The sequence below is a fragment of the Cottoperca gobio genome, chromosome 20, assembly GCF_900634415.1.
Source record: "Cottoperca gobio chromosome 20, fCotGob3.1, whole genome shotgun sequence".
Classification (NCBI taxonomy): domain Eukaryota; kingdom Metazoa; phylum Chordata; class Actinopteri; order Perciformes; family Bovichtidae; genus Cottoperca; species Cottoperca gobio.
In genome coordinates this window covers 9,486,569-9,507,619 of record NC_041374.1, presented here as the reverse complement: position 1 = coordinate 9,507,619, position 21,051 = coordinate 9,486,569, and the positions used below count along the sequence as shown (strand labels likewise).

Sequence of the window (21,051 nt, the reverse complement as noted above, 5' to 3'; positions counted from 1 at the left end):
ATGAGGCTCGCAAGAGATCGGCAGGCTGATCTATATTGATGAGGATTTATTGGAGAGGCTTGCAACTTTAATTTACACTCTTTGCATTGTATTTAGGTTTATTACAGGAGCAGTTGAGCACAGAAAAGACATCTAGTTGTGGAATTATGTTGAAAAGTTGAAGTTTTGTAACTTTGTAACTTGTATTGTTTGACTATAACCAGTTCTACGGGCCGGACAGATTTATCTGCAGTGTTTGCTGTGATGCATTATGTTGGTTGGAGAAGTCTGTTTTAGTTTTTCTCTCTTCATTTCTGCATCTGGAGGTCAAAGGAGTCCTCACAGCTGATAACTAAGCTGACAGTAGCACCATTATTAATAAAGCAAATGCTCATTTATGCTCCTGAACAATGATTCCTGTCAAATCATCCCCTCAGCCTTGATAAACAAGCATGTGTGTTTCAATGTGTCATCATCATCAGAAAGGGTTCAGATAATGAATTACTTCATTTTAGCAACACTACATGACTTAATACGTATTTTATTATAATAATCTATTTTTCAAATACCTCACTGCTTCATTGGAGAAAAAATACTTCCAATGGGAGGTTGATTGACTAAGTCCTCTTCCTCCTCGGGGTTCAGCGCTCACTACAGAACTTTCCTGGCGGGCCACCAGAGCCTCACTTGTTTATTTGCAGCCCAGATTTCTGGCTCCTCTGGGGATTCAAACCTGTAATGCAGATACAGTGAAAGGAGAGCGAGGGAGCAGCGCTGCGTGGAACAGGGCTCAGACTGATGAAGTTGCAGTCGTGTGGCCTTTTGCATCAGCAAAATGAGGCAGCGAGCCCCTCAGGACTAAATACTGCCATGATGATAAGACTGCCGAGGCTTAAGTCAATGACACACAGGGCAAACTCAGGGCAGTTTCCATGGAAATAAAACTGCAAGAGAGTTCTTTTAATCATGCAAGTGGCGACATTTTGTTTTAGGGAATCAGGGTTGAAGATATTATGCTAACATTCAGGTTCCAGACGCACAAGCACTGAAAAAGTAAGTTCTTCATATTATGTCCCCTTTAAATACAAAGTGTCCTTGACCTGAATCCCTACTAGCTTCAGCTTTTCTGAATGTGAGTGAGCTGGGAGCTCCCTGCAGAGCGGCTATATAAGTGTAGAAGATTTACTTTCAGAGATCAATAGAGAATCACAGAAAACAACACCTAAATAGATTCTCTCTACAGCTTGTTGTGAGTGTTGACTTTCCAACTTCAGTCCATCTTAGATACTTTTCAAAAATAAGTTCCACAACTTTGTATTCCTCTGCATGACATCCCTCTAAAGCAGCTAGCAGATGTTAGCTCATCGCTACCGATTAATGTCTTCTAAACTCCGGGAGCTGATCACAGGTGGCTGCACAGATATCAATCCTGACAGGTAAACATAAATACACACGTACATCCACGTCAGACATGCACAGTGTTCATCTTTGCAGGTCTCAGTTGGGTATCTGGTCTGAACAAGTAGCTGTGATGACAGAAGCTGCAACGTGTGTGTGTGTGTGTGTGTGTGTGTGTGTGTGTGTGTGTGTGTGTGTGTGTGTGTGTGTGGTCTCCTTCTGTTTAATTAAACATGGATCTGTCCGGGGGAAGACAACACAGACAGATGGCACATAAAAAAACAACTCTATCACACTTTTCTTTTTTTGGGGGGGGGGGGGGGGGGGGGGGTGGGAGCTACCGATCCTTGAAGAAATTAATAGAACATATTCACACATTCCTTGATCTTCAAGTGCTGAATACAAATGTATACATCTAACTTTAATGGAAAGGTGCGTGCTGTTTCTCACGCTGCTTCCTGTCTTAACACCTGAGCTTTACATCTAAGGGGCTTTAAGTGCATTGAAGCAATTGTTCAACACTGACGGCTGTGCAATTAAGCCCCTTATCAGAGTTGTAAATGAAAGGCAGCAAATGTTTCTTTGATCTGAGTAAATATGCAGCTGTAAAAAGTTAGCCAAGCTGTCCAAATAAAAGTACTCCCCGGAAAAGAGAAGGTGTCTGAGAAATCTGCATGTAATTACAACTCTGGTGGCCCCAATTAAATCCGTGTCGCACTGGAGGAAGACAAAGACTCGACGAGGGAACAAAACAAAGCAGGAAAGTGAATGTCAGTGAATGTAACTTCCTTGTCTGAAATCAGTACGAAACTCTCCCCTCCTAGTAAACACAAAAATTTTTCCAACATCTCCTGCTCAGCGAGCCTGAGCTCGTCTCCAAACATCAGAAATACCCGCAGCTACAGAGTCAAAGACAGACTTTAACCTTTTGGGGACGGCGGTGACGAGCCGCTGAGATTCCCTCGTGCTCGTCATCAGTTTCCTTTTCTGAACTGAGTTACTCTAAGAATGCCGCAGCATTCCCAGGATGCCTCTGTGAGGAAGATGGTCGCAGCGCAATGACAGAAATAAGACAGCTGCCATCAGAATGTTGGTGTGTGTGTGAGTGTGTGTGTGTGTGTGTGTGTGTGTGTGTTGACGTAGATGATACGGTGCGACTGCTAAACGCTACTTAACGGGAGGTTAGTCTTTTCATTTGTGTGCTTTGCAGATACTAATGTGTCACGGCCAATTATGAGATACTATATAAGGCACGCTCTTGAGGTTGCACGGCCTTGTGTGGGATGTTTCATAACGCTGGAAGTGTGTTATTTAGCTTCACAACGGGCCACTACACAACCTGTGGGATGCCTCTCTGGGCTAAATGCAAATGTGATTTGGGTCGTTAAATACCTTTTCAGCATTTGGCTAAATTATGATTGAAACAAACAGCATGATTTGTTTTTGAGGCTCTGACATCTATTGTATTTATTCATTGTATTTAGTATTGTGCAGGGTTCATACAGAGTCTTTCTGTAAGTTATCTTAGACTCCTCCACGAATGAAACGACCTCTTGGGGCCTGAAGGATCTATTTATAAGGACCTACTTCATTTAATGTCTGCAGATAGGACCGAGGAAACTTGATTATTGTTGCTTTACATACGTATACATTGATGCGGATTTGCGATGTACATGCATCCCTACAGGTTTATCTACAAATGTAAGCTGCAATATTTGATATATCTGAAAATACACATTAGCCTTTGGGGCTTTAAAGCTTCATTTTATAGTTTTCTACTTGTTTAAAGGAAGTGTTCTGGTGTAAGTTCACTTTCTTTGCAGTGTAATATTCGCCACGAGCGAATTAATCGCATGAAAGAAACGCCCCCTGTGAGTAAAGGCCTTAAATCTAAACCAGCCGTTTAAATTGTTTAAGTTTAAGGATCAGCTTTTTCCTTAAACCATCCAAAAATCGAATTCTCTGTGAAGACTCAAAGACCACAAACAAAGAAACAAAAACTCACTTGAAGGATCCCATGCATCCACAAGACCCTGACCCATATTCTTTAATCCCTTTCCAAGAGGGACACGAGAAGCTACAGCTATCATGTTCATTCTCGCTTATTTTTACCAGGACTGTGGATGAGTGAGTGTGTGTGTGTGTGTGTGTGTGTGTGAAAATATAGCAGCAGAAATAACTCGGGCATCACATAATTCTGTCAAGAAGGAGAACACTCACACTTCAACACTTCCTTGCATCATCCATGCTTTAGAGAAAGCTCTTGTTACAGAAAATAAGCCTATTCATATGTGGAGTGATTACTGTGTGTGTGGTATTAAATATGTCTTGGTAATAATACATATGATGGCTGCTGCCACTGTATAAATATAGCCAGGGGATATGGCCGTGTTAGATGTTTCATCAGCGCTGACTGCTGATCGCATCCCATGGCTGACTTCTTTAGAACGAGTCGACGGAGAGAAAGCCGTGACGGTGGAGCGTGTGAGAGCTGAAGTGTCGCGTGACATACCTGACCACACCCGGGACACTCGTTGCCGTTCTCACAGGTTCTGCGTCGTGACTGGATGCCTCCGCCGCAGGGCACGGTGCAGCGTTCCCATGTCGACCAGGCCGACCAATATACATGCGGTGGGCAGGGCAGGTGTTCATTACAGTACCTGGAAAGGAAGAGCAAAGACCGCAGGGGATCAGTACAGGTGTGTGACTTCATTCGATAAAGCCCCTGTGCTCTCCTCAAGGCCACCAGACTCCATTGACAGAAACATTTAACCTGCTGATCATCAAAGAACATGACATTCAAACTAAATAAACTTCCACTGTTAGAGACTGATAACTTATCTGATATCTTTAAGTAATTACTTGATTGTGTTCAAGAGGATTTCTTTGCAACTTGTCTCCTTGATACATTTTCTATAACATAACCATCTACAACACCGTTCAGTGGCGTAGTTGTGCTTGATTTGACTCTTTGGGAAACGGCTACTTTATCTGACAAGAGCCCTGAAATTAAATGTGAAGGGCACTGCAGACGTCACCACACTTTTGAAACCTTGCCACTGAATTGAAATAGCTACAAATAGTTCATGCCACAAGACAAGGAAGTCTGAGAAGTCACGTAAACTTCACTTAGAAAAAAGAGAAACGTGAACAAACCCTGCATATCTATTTGATGTGGCCATGCAGAGAACACAGAGCACCGTGAAGCAGAACATCTGACTAAATCATGTATTTCTCTTCACAGCAGAACAACCAGTGTTGCATAAAAGTACATCTAAGAACATTTTATTTCAAATGTTAATGAATGTGCATATGCATTTTGCATAATTCATTGATACAGCCTATTAAAAAAGCCACAAAGATGCATGCATCATCTCTAATTACCTCGTTTTACAAGACAGGATTACTGCGAAATCTAAAATACTTAATTACTCAGTCCTCATTATACAATAACGACAGAGGATTGCCAGCCTTATTAGAGCCATATCATTTATTTTACAACTTTTACGCAAACTATAAAATTGCTTTTATTGCTATTTTGTTGTGTTTTGGCACATGAGTGCCTTTTGAGGAAAACTGAGTCTCCTTGTACTAAAATAGCTTAAACTTTATACTCCTCCTCCAGAGGCTCAGGCTGCGTATTTCCATTGTACTATTCCCAAATATTCTGCTTTTGTTCAATGCAAATCAAAAGCTACATTCTGCAAACACTGGTTGTAAAAATCCTGAGAGCCCTGTGTTCCTTTCCCACTTTTACTAATCTGCACGCTTGTAGTGGGATAATACAGTGGGAGAAGTCAGGAAGAGTGTGGATTATATCTTACACAAGCCTGAGAGGAGAAAGACACACACACACACACACACACACACACACACACCCACACACACACACACACACACACACACACACACACACACACACACACACACACACACACAGGCTTGTATGCTGGCACAATATACCCCTGCTGCATCACAGCACAATGAAAAACTGCTGCGATCAATGTGAAGCAGATTTAGAGCTTCAGAATCATCATCACACACACTTTTAATCATAGCTTTAGTCCACCATATCCTTTTCTCTTGACTCTGAAGACACACAGAGCTGATGAGACTAATGCGCCTGTACTGTAATTACTCGCTATAGGCTGAGTAAGCAGTGTGGACCATGTCAGTGTGCGGAGGGAAATGCCAACAGAAGGTTCATAAATGCAGACATTAACCAGCCAGATTTAAGCCCATAGCGCCTGCTATAAGTAATAATCACCATCAGAATGAGGCAACATGACGCCGATCGAGCCGATGGCCGGCTGATGAAAGACTTTGCATTTGCACTGATACGAACTTGGTGTCTGTGTGTCGAAGGGGAACGCGTTGGCTCCTTGAAGAGAATGAGAGGAGCAGACTCCTGTCAAAGTATGCTATGACATATTTATATCATACGGACGTAAGGAGACTGATGGAGAGTCTGGGGTTGGGAGTTCAATCCTAGTAAATTCTAAACTCTGCTTTCTAAAGGAAGGAGAAAAACAAAGTCAACCTGTGTGATCAAACAGTTCAGGCTGTTAGAAGACTGCCTGGATTCAAGAAAGTAATTTAGGCGTAGAACAGGAAATCACTTAATTCTGGGGACCCTAAGTGCACAATTGTGCTTGTGCACACATGCCAATCTGTGCAACGTTGCTAAATTTGTCTGAATTATAAAAAGAGTAGGACTGAATGAAGAGCAGTTTGGGAGCTGGCTCTTATTGCTGAGCTGAGCCAAATGATTTGGCTCATTAAAAAAAGCCATCACTGATGCTCTCTGGGAAGCCAGATCAGAAAAACAAACATGGAATTACAGTTAATCGCCATAGGTGCCGCCAAAGAGGAATGAGATCTTTGAGATTGTAACTTTAAAGCTCTGCCTGCTGCTAACAATAAGGGCCAAAGTTATGGGACGCCTCTTGGCTAAAAGAAAAAAGAGAAGAGTTTTAGTTTTTCTAAATAGATGTGCAGCTCACACCATATGTGTGAATGTTTGAACATAAGTCTTGTGCATTAATCCCACCAAGTTACTCAAGGCATGATGGGAAGAACAAAGTGAGAAGTGAGGCTTGTTGCAGACGCCTAACACCTCTAAAGGAGGCCGGAGCCCCATCAAATAAAACTATTTCACGGCATTAAAAGAATCGTTCAGAGCGCAAAAGCTGATAAAGTACCAGTCGTCTTCATGCTGTGCGGATTAGAGCCTGTACAGAAGACCTATTTCACACATGGGCAACTATAAACAACAGATGTGGTGGGAGTTTTTGGACACCATTACCTGGCTTTGAATGAGAAGTTTTCCCCGTTTTTTTAATTTTGCGAGCATTGGTGATAAACGTGCCTGACACACCTGGATGTGCTCGCATCAAACACACACACACACACACACACGGACATTTTCAAGCATCCCTATCCTTTTGTTTTCTCCCTCAGGCAGAGTCAAACTGACACAGCATAATTCATCTGTTAGCACATTTTCTCTTTGTATTGCTCTGCCTTATTGTCCATCTGTCTCTCTCTCACACACACACACACACACACACACACACACACACACACACACACACACACACACACACACACACACACACACACACACACACACACACACACACACATATGCACACTACAACACACACTCCTCTCCTCTCACTCCTCCCTTACAAAGAGCCTTTTCCAGCCCTCACAGCTGGCCCCTAACTGGCCTAAGGTGTTTTAAATAGCTGAACAGAGCAGCACTGAGAACAGGGAGGGGAGATGAAACAAAGGCGAATAAGAAAGAGAGGGGGTCCCGTGGTCTTACTGTAAGAGCCAGAGCTTTTTCGGGAATGAAAAAGTGCAGGGAAAGGAGCAAAAAGGCTGTAATATAAGGTTCCTTCACGAAGGCCAGATCCAATTACTCGTCTGTCGCGATGTTGTTTCTGTTGCCGTGGTAACGATTGGTAACAATTTATTACCCCGTGAACTGTATTTATTTGCACTTTTCCCGCCTCCACCTCGGGTTAGCAGCAGGAGGTGGATGAAAAACATCAGCAGGGCGCCGCTGCTGGCTACACGGAGCTTCAGACACAGATGAGGACACGCCTCAGTTCATTAGGAAACACTGATCTTTATACAGATATAATTATAAAGATGGAATAAAGTTGTTTATTAAGATATAACTGTAAAGATATCTTTATTCAGATATAACTGTAAAGATATCTTTATTAAGATATAACTGTAAAGATATCTTTATTAAGATATAACTGTAAAGATATCTTTATTCAGATATAACTGTAAATATATCTTTATTCAGATATAACTGTAAAGATATCTTTATTAAGATATAACTGTAAAGATATCTTTATTAAGATATAACTGTAAAGATATCTTTATTCAGATATAACTGTAAATATATCTTTATTCAGATATAACTGTAAAGATATCTTTATTAAGATATAACTGTAAAGATATTTTTATTCAGATATAACTGTAAATATTCAGATATAACTGTAAAGATATCTTTATTAAGATATAACTGTAAAGATATCTTTATTCAGATATAACTGTAAATATATCTTTATTCAGATATAACTGTAAAGATATCTTTATTCAGATATAACTGTAAATATATCTTTATTCAGATATAACTGTAAATATATCTTTATTAAGATATAACTGTAAAGATATCTTTATTCAGATATAACTGTAAATATATCTTTATTCAGATATAACTGTAAAGATATCTTTATTCAGATATAACTGTAAATATATCTTTATTAAGATATAACTGTAAAGATATCTTTATTCAGATATAACTGTAAATATATCTTTATTCAGATATAACTGTAAATATATCTTTATTCAGATATAACTGTAAATATATCTTTATTAAGATATAACTGTAAAGATATCTTTATTCAGATATAACTGTAAAGATATCTTTATTAAGATATAACTGTAAAGATATCTTTATTAAGATATAACTGTAAAGATATCTTTATTCAGATATAACTGTAAATATATCTTTATTCAGATATAACTGTAAATATATCTTTATTAAGATATAACTGTAAAGATATCTTTATTCAGATATAACTGTAAATATATCTTTATTCAGATATAACTGTAAATATATCTTTATTCAGATATAACTGTAAAGATATCTTTATTCAGATATAACTGTAAAGATATCTTTATTCAGATATAACTGTAAAGATATCTTTATTCAGATATAACTGTAAATATATCTTTATTCAGATATAACTGTAAATATATCTTTATTCAGATATAACTGTAAATATATCTTTATTAAGATATAACTGTAAAGATATCTTTATTCAGATATAACTGTAAAGATATCTTTATTAAGATATAACTGTAAAGATATCTTTATTAAGATATAACTGTAAAGATATCTTTATTCAGATATAACTGTAAATATATCTTTATTCAGATATAACTGTAAAGATATCTTTATTCAGATATAACTGTAAATATATCTTTATTCAGATATAACTGTAAATATATCTTTATTAAGATATAACTGTAAAGATATCTTTATTCAGATATAACTGTAAATATATCTTTATTCAGATATAACTGTAAATATATCTTTATTCAGATATAACTGTAAAGATATCTTTATTCAGATATAACTGTAAAGATATCTTTATTCAGATATAACTGTAAATATATCTTTATTCAGATATAACTGTAAAGATATCTTTATTCAGATATAACTGTAAAGATATCTTTATTCAGATATAACTGTAAAGATATATTTATTCAGATATAACTGTAAAGATATCTTTATTAAGATGTAACTGTAAAGATATATTTATTCAGATATAACTGTAAAGATATCTTTATTAAGATGTAACTGTAAAGATATATGTATTCAGATATAACTGTAAAGATATTATTACAGTTATATCTTTATTAAGATATATTTACAGTTATATCTGAATAAAGATATAACTGTAAAGATGGAATAAAGACCACAGACGCTGTCACAGCTTTCCTCACTAAAGTTTGAGAGCTGGACAAAGCTTTTGACTTTAAGAACACTCATCTCTTGACCGTCTCTATCTGAGTCGCTCTGTCTCTTATTGCTTCTTCACACTTTCTCCTTGAAAAACGGATTTTTTTTCAGGCCTTGAAGCTTAGAAACCGGTTGCTTGGAAACCACATAAACACATCTCTAAAAAGGCGATTACTCTTCGCAAAGCCTCCAAAAGCTTCAAAACGCAGACCAGGCCTGTGTCTGAAAGCCAGATAATTACCCGAGCGCAGGCCGATCCCACTCATTCCTTAATTGGCTGTCAAAGTTGGACAGAAGCGAAGAACAAAAAGAAGAAGAAGAAGTCATGTGAAAGCCACGCTTCCTGACTGCAGATTGCAAATTACAGAACAAAATAGCTTCTTCTTCTTTACATGCACAGAAACACGATCACACATCTTTGCTTTAATCAGTAGATGTGAAGAAATGTATGAACATGTGTGTCTGTGTGTGTGTGTGTGTGTGTGTGTGTGTGTGTTATACCTCTCCTCGCGGTTCTGGCCGACACACACTCGCCCTCCGTGGCGAGGGGTCGGGTTGCTGCAGGATCGCTGGCGGACCTGGAAGCCGATGCCGCAGCTGGTGCTGCAGGGAGACCAGGAAGTCCAGGGCGTCCACGCTCCGTTTCTATGGAGACACACAACATCAGTACAAGATATCAGCATCGTTCATTACTCACATTAACACAGTTATCTTTTGTATTACACGTTTTCTGAAATGTTACGTTTAAATATGCACATGAGGCATTATGTAACGCTAACTTTGGTGAATTTAGGAGAAATCTACAGACACAAACACACAAAGTTAGTCAAATAAACCCCTAAATGTGTATTTTGTTTAAATGTTTTCCTTACAAAATATCCCAAACTCTTTTGACCAGTGCATGAAAAGTGCTGTTATATTATATTGTTTCATTATTATTAACACACATGAATCTCAGGAGTTGATCGCACCATATTTGTTCAAGACATGAATAAATAAAAGTATTTCTGTTTTATATTAAGATTATCTGCGTTTGTTTCTGTTTGATTTAAGATTTAATATTGTTTTAATGCTAGTCATATATAATATTTTTGAGTATTTAATGTTGGTTCTGGTAATTACTTTCAGACATTAGCTAGACTAAAAGTTGACTTTATCGTTAAAAAATGAATAAATGAATAATGAAGATAACCCTCAGCTGCATCTTTCATGCAAAGATATGTTTTATGCACAGCAGCGTCTCAGTTTAACTGTGAATCAGTAAGTGATTGATTAAACAACATCCAACAATTTTCACATCCAAATAACTGAATGAAATGCTGAATATGCAACACAGAACAATTTATAGTTTTCTGATGAGCAGGCATGTCGGGCATGAATTAACAAATTGTAAAACACTTTTCAACGTTCCCCTTTCCAGTCATTGTGATGTCTCTTTACGTCTCTTTGTGTTAATTTTGAATCTCTTCCTGGTTGCTACGAGTGTTCTTGAGGGACATTTTGTAGGTGAAGGGGGGGGGGGGGGGAATCCAGACTGTACCTGGAGCAGTTGGCGACCTCCACGCTGATGCCATAGCAATGCTGGCCTCCACACTGAGGAGCGGGGCTATCACAGGCTCGAGTCCGACACAGACAGGATCCCGCGCTGCCGCCATCGTTATGACTACATGTGGACCAGCCGGACCAGACGCCAAAGCTTCCATCAATGGTCACATTACGGATCTGTTAGCAACGAAAAGGGCCAAAAATAAAACGTTTGAGAGTAATGGCTTTTCTGAGAAACTGCTCATTGCATTATAAGGATGCTCTCAGGAGCGTATTGCTCTGGGAATCGCAGCCCACGGCTACAGTGGATGCAAACACAAATACATTTTCCTGAAATAGATACAAAAATAACTGCATTACATCTTCTACAGCTCCTCTAAAAAGGTGCCGTTATGTGTACAAAAAGGTGCCGTGAACACGAGGAAGACATATGAAAATTGTCTCAGGATATGATGATTTTCCAAAACAGCAAAAAGAGATCTTCAGAAAGGCAAATGAAAGCAGTGAATGGACACATTCAAAGGAAAGAGATACGAGGGAAAGAAAAGTGGCAGCATAAATAGATTATAAGTGATGTCCTGGGCGAGCGAGATAAATACAAATACGCACCGGCGTGAGATTCAGAGCGGATACGAGCCATGTCACTGCTACATTTCAGGGTGATTTAAAAATGCAAATAACAGGGAGGAAAGAGAGCGCGATCATTGGCTGTTTTGGCAGAAGTAGACAAAGCGTCTTTTTGGTAATTGAACTCTGCTGTGAGTCTAAACGGGGACGTTTGGCTCAGCCAACGAGAAAGAGACAAACATCTCTCCCCCCAACCGTTTACTGCTGAGACTATAAGTGATATGGTGCATTTATATTACATTTTATGATGTGTATTTGCCGCTGAAAATAAATATAAACATATAAAGGAATCTTTTTTTAAGTACATGTGTAATTTCTTTCATTAAAATGGGAACAGATATGAAGGGGCACCAGAAACCGGGTGAATTCTGAAGGACGATAGAAAGCTGGTTTATAAGGGCCGTCTCTTTTATATTCTAAAGAATACAGGAACATTATATTTTTTTACAGTGGGGGCTGATTGAATTTAGGCAAAGTGGGTTCCTTACAAAAACAGAGTAGAAATTTCCATTTTTCTTGAGCGGAGACAGAACAGTGACTCAGACTTCCATAAAAGTCTTCTCATTGTTTCCATATAGACGTGTGAGACTGTGGTGCCAGATGGTGTTTGTCAGTAAGTTGGTAAAGCACATCTCCTACACAACGTGTAGAGAAACTTTGACTCCAGCTCCACACTTCCACTTTGCAGCAGAAAGGAGAAATTCAGCCAGTTTAGCATTTAAAAAAAAGTGCTAATGGACTCATAGGGAGTGAAACACTAACTGTGATCAAAGACAACTCGCCGTTTCTCTGTTTACACGTATTGGCATCGAGTTGTTGCGAGCGGACACTTTGGACTGCAAAGCCGTTTCTCTCTGTCGGAATACAACGTGATTACTGCCAAACTTAATTCATGCTCGCTCTAAATGGATTGGATCTGGGTGGGTTAAGTGAGTAAATACATATTGCATTACTGGTGTGGGCAGTGGTGTGTGGTCGATTGAAAATACTTTAAAACTAAAGGATTGATGGCTACACGGCTGCTGGAAACATGGAGGTTATCTCTTCATCAAATCCTGCATTTAAAGTAAGACAGTTAGCTTAGCATAGAGACTGGACAGCATGGTGCGACAACTACCAGCTCTAATGCGCACTAATCAACACAGAGCTTAATATATTGATTGTTTATTCCATGAAACAAGTGAACAAATGTTTTATGAGAAGTTTTTTTATGAGAAGTGGCCACGAACTGTTCACCAGTGAGCTTTTATAGGCTAGCAGTTTCCCCCTGTTTCCAGTCTTTGTGCTAAGCTAAGCTAACGTCTCCTGGCTCCAGTGGTATCGATCTCTTCTAACCTTAAGAGAGCTAAAAGTCTTTGTTTTTATGTATTTAGTCATTTCGATTGGATGGTTGTCACCTGATCATTTCATTTCATGTTTGTAAATTATATCAGCTTAGTTTTATTTTTCTGTTATTGTTTGTTGTTCCCCCTTAAGTAGAGAAGAGGTCTGTTGTATAAGCGTGTGGCTTCTCCCATTTCTAATTTTCTAATTATCTGGATTTTATGCAGTCTTATGTGTGTGGAGATAAAATAACTATTCCTTTCAGCTTAATAGTTTCAGGTTGAGATGGATTAAAGAAATAGTATGACTATGATTTAGTACAGAAATACTCAGGAGGGAGTTTCAGCCTCCAGCACAAGAAATAAATGTTGAGTTGCAGCCATGTGTGTGTCTGTTTCTGCACATATGCATGCATGATTGTGTGTGTCCATTACAGCCTACAGTAGATCAGAAAGCATGAGAGGGTGCAGTGTTAGCCAAGTTTCTGCCAGAGCTGTGCTGACAGATGCTACTGGGTGCTCAGTGACTTGACTGCCAAATATTCCTCTGAACATGAAGCCACATAAAAGGGCACGGAGGCCAACAGCTCCCTCCGCTGTGACTGGCTTGAAAATGATGTCTGTGAAACGAACAAAAAAGCAAAGCCATGCTGGAATTGATGGACTTAATGCCCCCCCCACCCAACACACTGCTCACAAATGTGGTGCACCTTGAACTAAATGGAAGAGCTGTTTTGCTAATGAACAAGCAGTCAGAGGGGAATGATTGAGGCAGCGCTCTCCTTCCCGAGGAACACGGCGCTCCCTTAAAGTCAAGTTGTTCAGTCCAAAGATTACATTTATTTATTTAGTTTCAAAGTAAAGAAAGCAAAGGAAGTTAAAAGCAAGTGAACGACACTAAGGTATCGGATCCGGCAGCAGCTCAGTGATACTCACAGGGCATTTTGTGATGCTCTGCTCCCATTGGCTCATCCTGACACTTTCCTCCAGCGTGGTGCATTTCTTCAGTAAAAGGTCCCAACCACAGTACGGGTCTCTGGCTCCCACACAGGCTCTAGAAGGAAACATTTTAATGATCAAGTTTAATTATTAACATGTGAATACAGATAGATCAGCATTGTGACAGGACATTAAATCTAACGTCAGGTGGAGACAAAGAACGGAGATTATGGAAAGAACTGGAGGTATGATGGATGGAAAAATAGGAACAGGGAGAGATAAGATGAGAAGAAGAAGAAGAGGAAACAGGAAAGGAGCTAGTAGAAGTGTAGAGGAGTAGGCGAGTGCAAAACAAATAAAAATAGAAGATATAGAGAAGTTCCTCAAGAGTTTATCAGCCCAACAGATTTCAGTGAGAACACTGTAACAGAGATAGCTGGATCTGTCTTTGCCGTATCCGCTTCAGGTGCTTTATTGAGTGCAATAAAAAGCCTGATGTTACTCTTTTCATGCAAATACGAGTCTGCGTTGAAAGCACAATGATATATCTCTGAGCCGCGAGCGTCAACGGAGCCTGACGTGCCCCGAGTGAAATGTAACTAAAGCTGTCCGTGGGTTTCATAACAATGAACTGAGGACACGAGATCACACGCATCCATCCGTGTGAGAATGCAGAAACATTCTGACGCACACACAAGGTGGCTGACGTAGCGTCTGGGTGGCTCAAAAAAAGCAGAGAGTTATGGACTTTATCTGTACGGAGAGGGATGTCGGGGGGTGATGACAGCAGCAGAAAATGAAAAGGGAGAAAGAACAAGATAATACAGGTCTCACAGAGGGCCTGAAGGGCCTGGAGGATTACATACCACCCATCAGTGAGACACAGCAAACACAGAGGCAGCCGTCTAATGTTTCAAACAGGTAAACCTTAAAGTCCGTGATGAACCCAGTAACTGTCCCTGCAGTCTGGTGCATGCTGCGATTTCTGCCGGGGATTTTTAACAAGCAATTTTACAATGCAGTTGTCTGTGGCTTGCATGTGGTACAATCCCCCCCCAACCCCCGTCCATCTACTCCCACACTATTCCCACTCGACAAAAAAAAAGGAAATGAAAATGATATATTTATAATAATATAACACCGTTACAAGAGAAGCTATTTCTGCACTCACCATAATTAAGTAAGTTAAAGGAAGTCAAAGTGGAAACACAGCCAGAAGAAACTACAGCAGTGTGACCGTCAACAATCACGAGCAGCTGTTCCGAATTCTGAATCCTGCGTGTCCCCAAAAATGAGTTAAAGCTTAAAATACTGATTGAAACATTATTTTGCCGTTGCTCACAGACAGGCACTGTTATGTCCGTAGCCTACATGCATTATGGCGGTTGTAGTTTTTTTTAAAGTGATTTGATAAACAACTACGCATAACGGTGACGTATGAAGTCGCTGAATGAAAACACTAAACCATCGATCACTGACATGGAGCCCGGTGTCCTGGGACCTGGGGAACATCCGGCCAAAAGGCAAAAACGTTACTGCATGTACGGGGAGGAGTGTGTGGGGAGGAGTGTGTGGGGAGGAGTGTGTGGAGAGGAGTGTGTGGGGAGGAGTGTGTGGAGAGGAGTGTGTGGGGAGGAGTGTGTGGAGAGGAGTGTGTGGGGAGGAATACCTGCTGCCTTAAGGGATCCAAACAAAGAGTGTTGCAAAGTCTGCAGGACATACTATTATCATTTTACTATCTGTTGACTTTGAATATAATGTACTGGAGGCCACGCCCACCCCCAACTACATCGTGAGACTTGGGACGAAGTGTCAGAAACCAATTTCCTAAATTGTTCTAGTCCCAGGCGAAGCCAATACACATGAATAAGTGAGCCAGTTTACATTTATCCCAAGAGGGACTAACGTCGGGTCTATTTTAGCAAGTTTTGCCTTTGATAAATGGATTTGGTGTTGCACTTTAAACTGAGTAAGTGAATGACATGAACACATAAGGGATGAGTGCATTATCCTCAGTCAGCGTTACACCGATATCTTATTCCAGGGCTGTGTTAATAGCGAGCAGCGAGGAGGGGAGGTCGAGTCTTGTCCTGATATTAGATCATGAAGAATGGAAACAAGCATCTAAGGGTTTAAAGGGTGGCCCTTCTTGAAAGTAGGGTACATAACCCTACACATAATGTCTGAATGCTTTTATCTGTTTAGTTCTTCTGACTCTCTCTCACGGAAAAATAGTAAACGCGTGATTGAGTGCCCATAAAGGCTGCAGCATATATCACAGAGCTGTAATATGAAGCCTTCACTCTTCTGTGTATCCCAATAACAGCTCATTGTGTGAGAGATAAGTAATGCAGGTGTGATTCTTTTTTCTGTGTGTGATGATGGATGGGATCCCAATCTTGTATTGCGTCTTCACACCTGGCCTCTGTCTCGGCGTTTTCTTTGCCAATATTTATGCCTTGACGGAGCGTCTTCCAGACAGACACAAGCTCAATATATCTGCTGAACACACACACACAGCTGCAATGGAACTGTGAGTGTGTGTGCAATGACAGACAGACAGACAGACAGACATACAGACAGACAGACAGACAGAAAGACAGACAGACAGACAGAGGGCAGCCGTGGGCACCTCCAGCGGCTCAGACAAAAGCTGATTTACAGGGTTTTAAATCTGGGCAACACAGGCCTGGCTCTCTCAGATAAAAAGCATCTTATGAAAGAGGGAGCTTTAAAACTGTGTTGTGTGCATATTGGCTTTTGACAGTTTCCATTGAGATTAATGGGGCTGCTAGTTTGTGCATGTACTCACTCTCTGCTCTTGTGGTAGCTGCATCTCTTGAGCGGGATCTTGATGACCTGGTCTCTCACACCCACATAGAGCTCGCTGCGGCTGTGCAGGATCAGCAGGCTTCGGATCGGCTGTCTCTTCCTGGGTGGGAACAACTCGATCTCCTCCAATAGGCAGCTCCCTGTGGACTGATTGAGAGGGGAAAGCACTTTCCTGATGGTACCGTAATCTGGAAGAGAAAGAGGGTGGGAAGAGAGGATCGGGTCAGAAAGAGGGAAGCAGCTGTTTTATCTGCACGAGAAAAGGTAAAGTTGTGGAGAGAAAGGTAAGAACAGCAGAGTTTGCTGAGGGAAAAATAACAAAATATGTATCGGATGAGCAAAACTGCACAGAAGCCAATGTGAACTCGGTGTGAACCACACAACAATCACTTCCTAACAGAGAGGCACTGATATAAGACAGAAAGACTGGAGGTGGCTGATGCGCCAAGCTTAGTTATGGCATCAACATGCAGCGCTGCAACCAGGGAAATGTTACTGTATGACACTTGAATACATAATATCTAGCCTACTTTTCTTTAAGAGGATATTCCAGCGGAAGAATGAGAGAAAGAGTGCGGAAACGTCCTGACCTTTAGTTTTATGTAAGGTAAGCCCTGTGCGATGAAGTCGGGAGCATTTTCTTTTGGGAGAGCTAAAACAAACAGCATCTATTATACATGCAATCCCCTGGGAGAGGGGAAGTAATTGGGTGCACAGTGTTGCCAAAGGAAGAAGGGGGAATTACTAATACATAGTTTCAAGTAAGGAATGTAAAAGTTGAGTATTGCCCCAAGCAGTGTTGGGCAGTGACTAATTTCTTAGTAACGCGTTACAGTAAAGTGATCACTATTCAAGTGACCTTCACTGCTGTGATTGTGCTGAGGGTTGGTATCAGTTCGGTCTCTTGTCACCTGGTTCGAATGTTATCAGTCGATTAAATGATTGTTATCAGGCCTGCTACACCAGCTAGCAGGTTAGCATTGCACTTTACAAACGTACTTTCTTTAACACCAAACACGATATTGTCTACCTAACCAGCTAGATTTGTTGCCTAAACCTAAATAAATTGTTTTGTTTTTGTTCAAAACGTTACGTTTCATTCAGCTTTTAAGTTTCTCTTTCAGTTTTACAAAGTAAAAGGTGCCTGTCTGAAGAATGCTAATGATAACCACTGATAACACCCATTTAATCATATTTAATTGAAATAGGTGCTCCTGTGCGTTCAGTGAATAGACTGGTGCAGGAAGTGGAGGTGCTGCTTCAACAAACTAATTCCATGTGTCAAAATAATTACTTCTGCTGTTAAGTAATTACGAAAGCAATGTAATTACTTTTTCAGAGCGTGATATGTAATGAGTAAATGGTTCGTTTCTCTCTCTCAAGGCACACGCTTTCACTAGCTCTCAGTCCCACAATTCGTTTGTAAATTGGTCCTTTAGGTGAGCCAGAAACTTTCAGGAAAATCTTTTACATTTAACGGAATCCCGTTAACTGCAAGAGAAATATGCTGCTGCAGGGCTAACATGAGTAATGAAGGCTGAATAACAAGGGAGGAGAAATGTTCTGCAGACCACATGTTTGAATAAAATAACTACACCTGGACATCTTTGGACCCGCAGTTGGAGATGTCGGGTTTTCCACAGGGGTCTCAATCAGCAGGGTACGTGTAAGCGTTAATAATAGCTTGTGATTAGGTACAGTATGTGCACTGCTCAATGGCCTTGGCAGGGTTTCAGATGTTTTCATTAGCGTCTGGTTAGTGTCTGGGGAACTTGCAGTGTGGGCAGCTCTGGTCTGAGGCTACAGTGATCACAGCACCATGCAAACAATGAGAGTGGAGTTTTTGAGCGAGATGCCAAGCACAGAGCCGGTGAACTGGAACAGGTTGTGTGAGTGTGAGAGAGTGTGTGATATCCTAAAATAACATTGACTAACAACGGGACGATCATGTTGACATTTCCCAGTGGGGCTATGGTACATTAGCACAGCGAAGTGGGTCACACTACGTTTAAATGCTGTTCCCTACCTCCGTTCATAATCCATAGTGTGTGTTATATCATAATACAGGACAGACACCAAACGCTGGTGTGTCTCTAGCTGATACTGCTTACAGCACTTTGCCAAGTAAAACATCACACATTGTGACACCACTGTGATCAAACAGTCTACTGATAAGCAGGTGGTGCCATGCAGCTCAGAGAGGGAAACATGGACGGGGAAAATGAGAGCTGTATGTGTGTGTTATTAATTACCGGGCTTTTGTTACACGGCTTCGTGGGTTGGATTGCATGGGAGTGATATGTGATGTGTTCTGTCAGTGCATATGGAGGACATATGGAGGAAGCAGTGATCAAACTTGGGTCAGGAGAAGCTTTGAAGCCTCAGAACTGCAGCTCTGTTGGTTTCATTCGTCTTCTTACAGGCTTTTTATATGCAAAGGCTTCACTTCAAAAGGCTTAAGGCCGCTAAAAACTTCTTTTAGAAACCATATTTATCTAAAGCAATCAATATTCATGACAACATAAGTAATTATTAAAACTTTCATTTAGAAAGCTGTATTTATTAACAGTTCCAAGACTGCAGGTGAGATTTGATCAGATTTGACTGACAGTGCAGACGTTTAGAAGTTTATGATATTAGCTTTTCCCCATCCGCCCCCGCCCACATTAAACCTGTGAACGCACAAAAATAAAGACAGAAAAACAGAAATCTTGAGATAACCAAAAGAGGAAATTATGCGGGGGCAAACTCCAGGTCTGACAAATGAAGCCAATGTGGAAGTGCCTTAAATCTGCATTCCTTATAATAGTCGGCAAGACGTGAATCCAATTGCTGTAAAAAGAAGTCAAATTGTATAGATGTCTATAAGAACATGACCCTACTTCTCTCTTGAGTTTATGTCTCAATCTCTAGTTTCAAGTCTTCTTCTATGCAGCATGATGTTCATTTTTTAAACTATGGTCCCATTTAGAGTAAAAGAGACGATAAAGCAGAGGAGGCTTTAGGTTGCAGCTACCTTGTCATTGCTACTACAGCTGTTCATTTTCCGGTAAGTACTTTACAAACAACATTGTTTTTCTTTGGCCAAAATTAGCATCTCAAATACACAATGCCAAACTCGAAGCTTCAAAACGTCTACTACTATGTTTACTTCTTTCTACCTTCTATGTTAGGACTCACCACTCATACTGAGGTGATTGAGAAAAGATGTTTCCAGGGTCATTAAGAAGTTACAAAATCACAGCAGGCACATCATGCAAGCACACAAAGAATATGCTAACTAAAAAAGAGAGACACTATATATATATATATATATATATATATATATATATAATATGTACAGTATGTAGATAGAAATACTGTCTCAAAGGTCAAACATAACGCACACACATAGCGCAGAGAACCCACCAGTAGCCAAGTATATGATGTGAAGCAGCCTGTCTTTCCCCTGCACCACGTCCACTGCCACATGAGTGAAGCGCACGTTGTCCTCCATGAAGTAGGGCACGGGAACCACGGGTTGGACCACCTCATGCATGAGCAAAAACTTCTGAGCATCCTGCAGGTTTCTTTCAGTCAGGTTCACGTAGGAGCCCGAGTCAATGGTGCCGCACTGTGGAGGTGGGGAAGAGAGAGAAGATTGACTGACTTTAATAAAAGCTCTGAGCACTGTGGGATGAAAAGCTGCGTTAATATGCTTAAGATTATTGTCCAGAAGTACCACCAGAGATGAGAAGACAGAGGGATCCAATGATTAAATGAACAAGGCTATAAAGTCGATTGCTGCGTCATTGTGATGGTTTGCTCGCCTCACAACTTTAAGACTTTGTAGTCAACACACCACGGCTGATGGAAGAAGACTGAATGTTTCACTGAGCAAGTAGTTATCGCCATATGTTTCCTCATATGCATATATATTGCTGGTGAGTTTTGTTGGTTCCCCAACAATAATGTCTCTGATTGCTCTTTTTTTTTATTCTAATATCTTAAATATGTTTTCATCTTCAGAGCTTTATTATTGCTATTCATAATATTACAGAAAGAAAATGTAAATGCTGCAATATCAGTCACACCAAAGTCACACAAAGAAATTACTTGCACCAGAAATGTTAAGAGCTGCTGCAAGAAGAGACATATCTCATATGAATAGGTAGATTTCATTTGTAGGGATCAGGGATTGTTGACGCTGAGTTCTCCTTCTGTGTCCCAGCAGAGTTTTCTTACTGAAGCAGTCACTCGGTTAGAATGTGTAATATCTAACATGTAAGATGTTTCCCTGACTTATTTTAATAAAAGAAGTTCAATAAAGTGAACCGTCTCCAAATGGGAGTTAACGGAGGGAAATAAGTTTATATTTCT

General features: G+C 40.3%; 1 protein-coding gene across 3 annotated transcripts in view; it reads right to left on the bottom strand.

Moving 5' to 3' along the window:
* Positions 1 to 21,051, bottom strand: part of sema5a (sema domain, seven thrombospondin repeats (type 1 and type 1-like), transmembrane domain (TM) and short cytoplasmic domain, (semaphorin) 5A) — a 115,342-nt gene that overhangs the window by 30,766 nt on the left and 63,525 nt on the right. For all 3 annotated transcript variants that reach the window (XR_003834222.1, XR_003834223.1, XM_029457956.1), the window contains 6 exons: positions 20,101 to 20,305; positions 16,673 to 16,880; positions 13,858 to 13,975; positions 10,968 to 11,149; positions 9,929 to 10,072; positions 3,890 to 4,037 (listed from right to left, as the gene is read on the bottom strand). Coding sequence is in view for 1 of the 3 variants with exons in the window: in XM_029457956.1 (XP_029313816.1) it covers positions 3,890 to 4,037; positions 9,929 to 10,072; positions 10,968 to 11,149; positions 13,858 to 13,975; positions 16,673 to 16,880; positions 20,101 to 20,305 (1,005 nt within the window). In the remaining 2 variants the exon portion in view is untranslated. The remainder of the gene's footprint in view (positions 1 to 3,889; positions 4,038 to 9,928; positions 10,073 to 10,967; positions 11,150 to 13,857; positions 13,976 to 16,672; positions 16,881 to 20,100; positions 20,306 to 21,051) is intronic.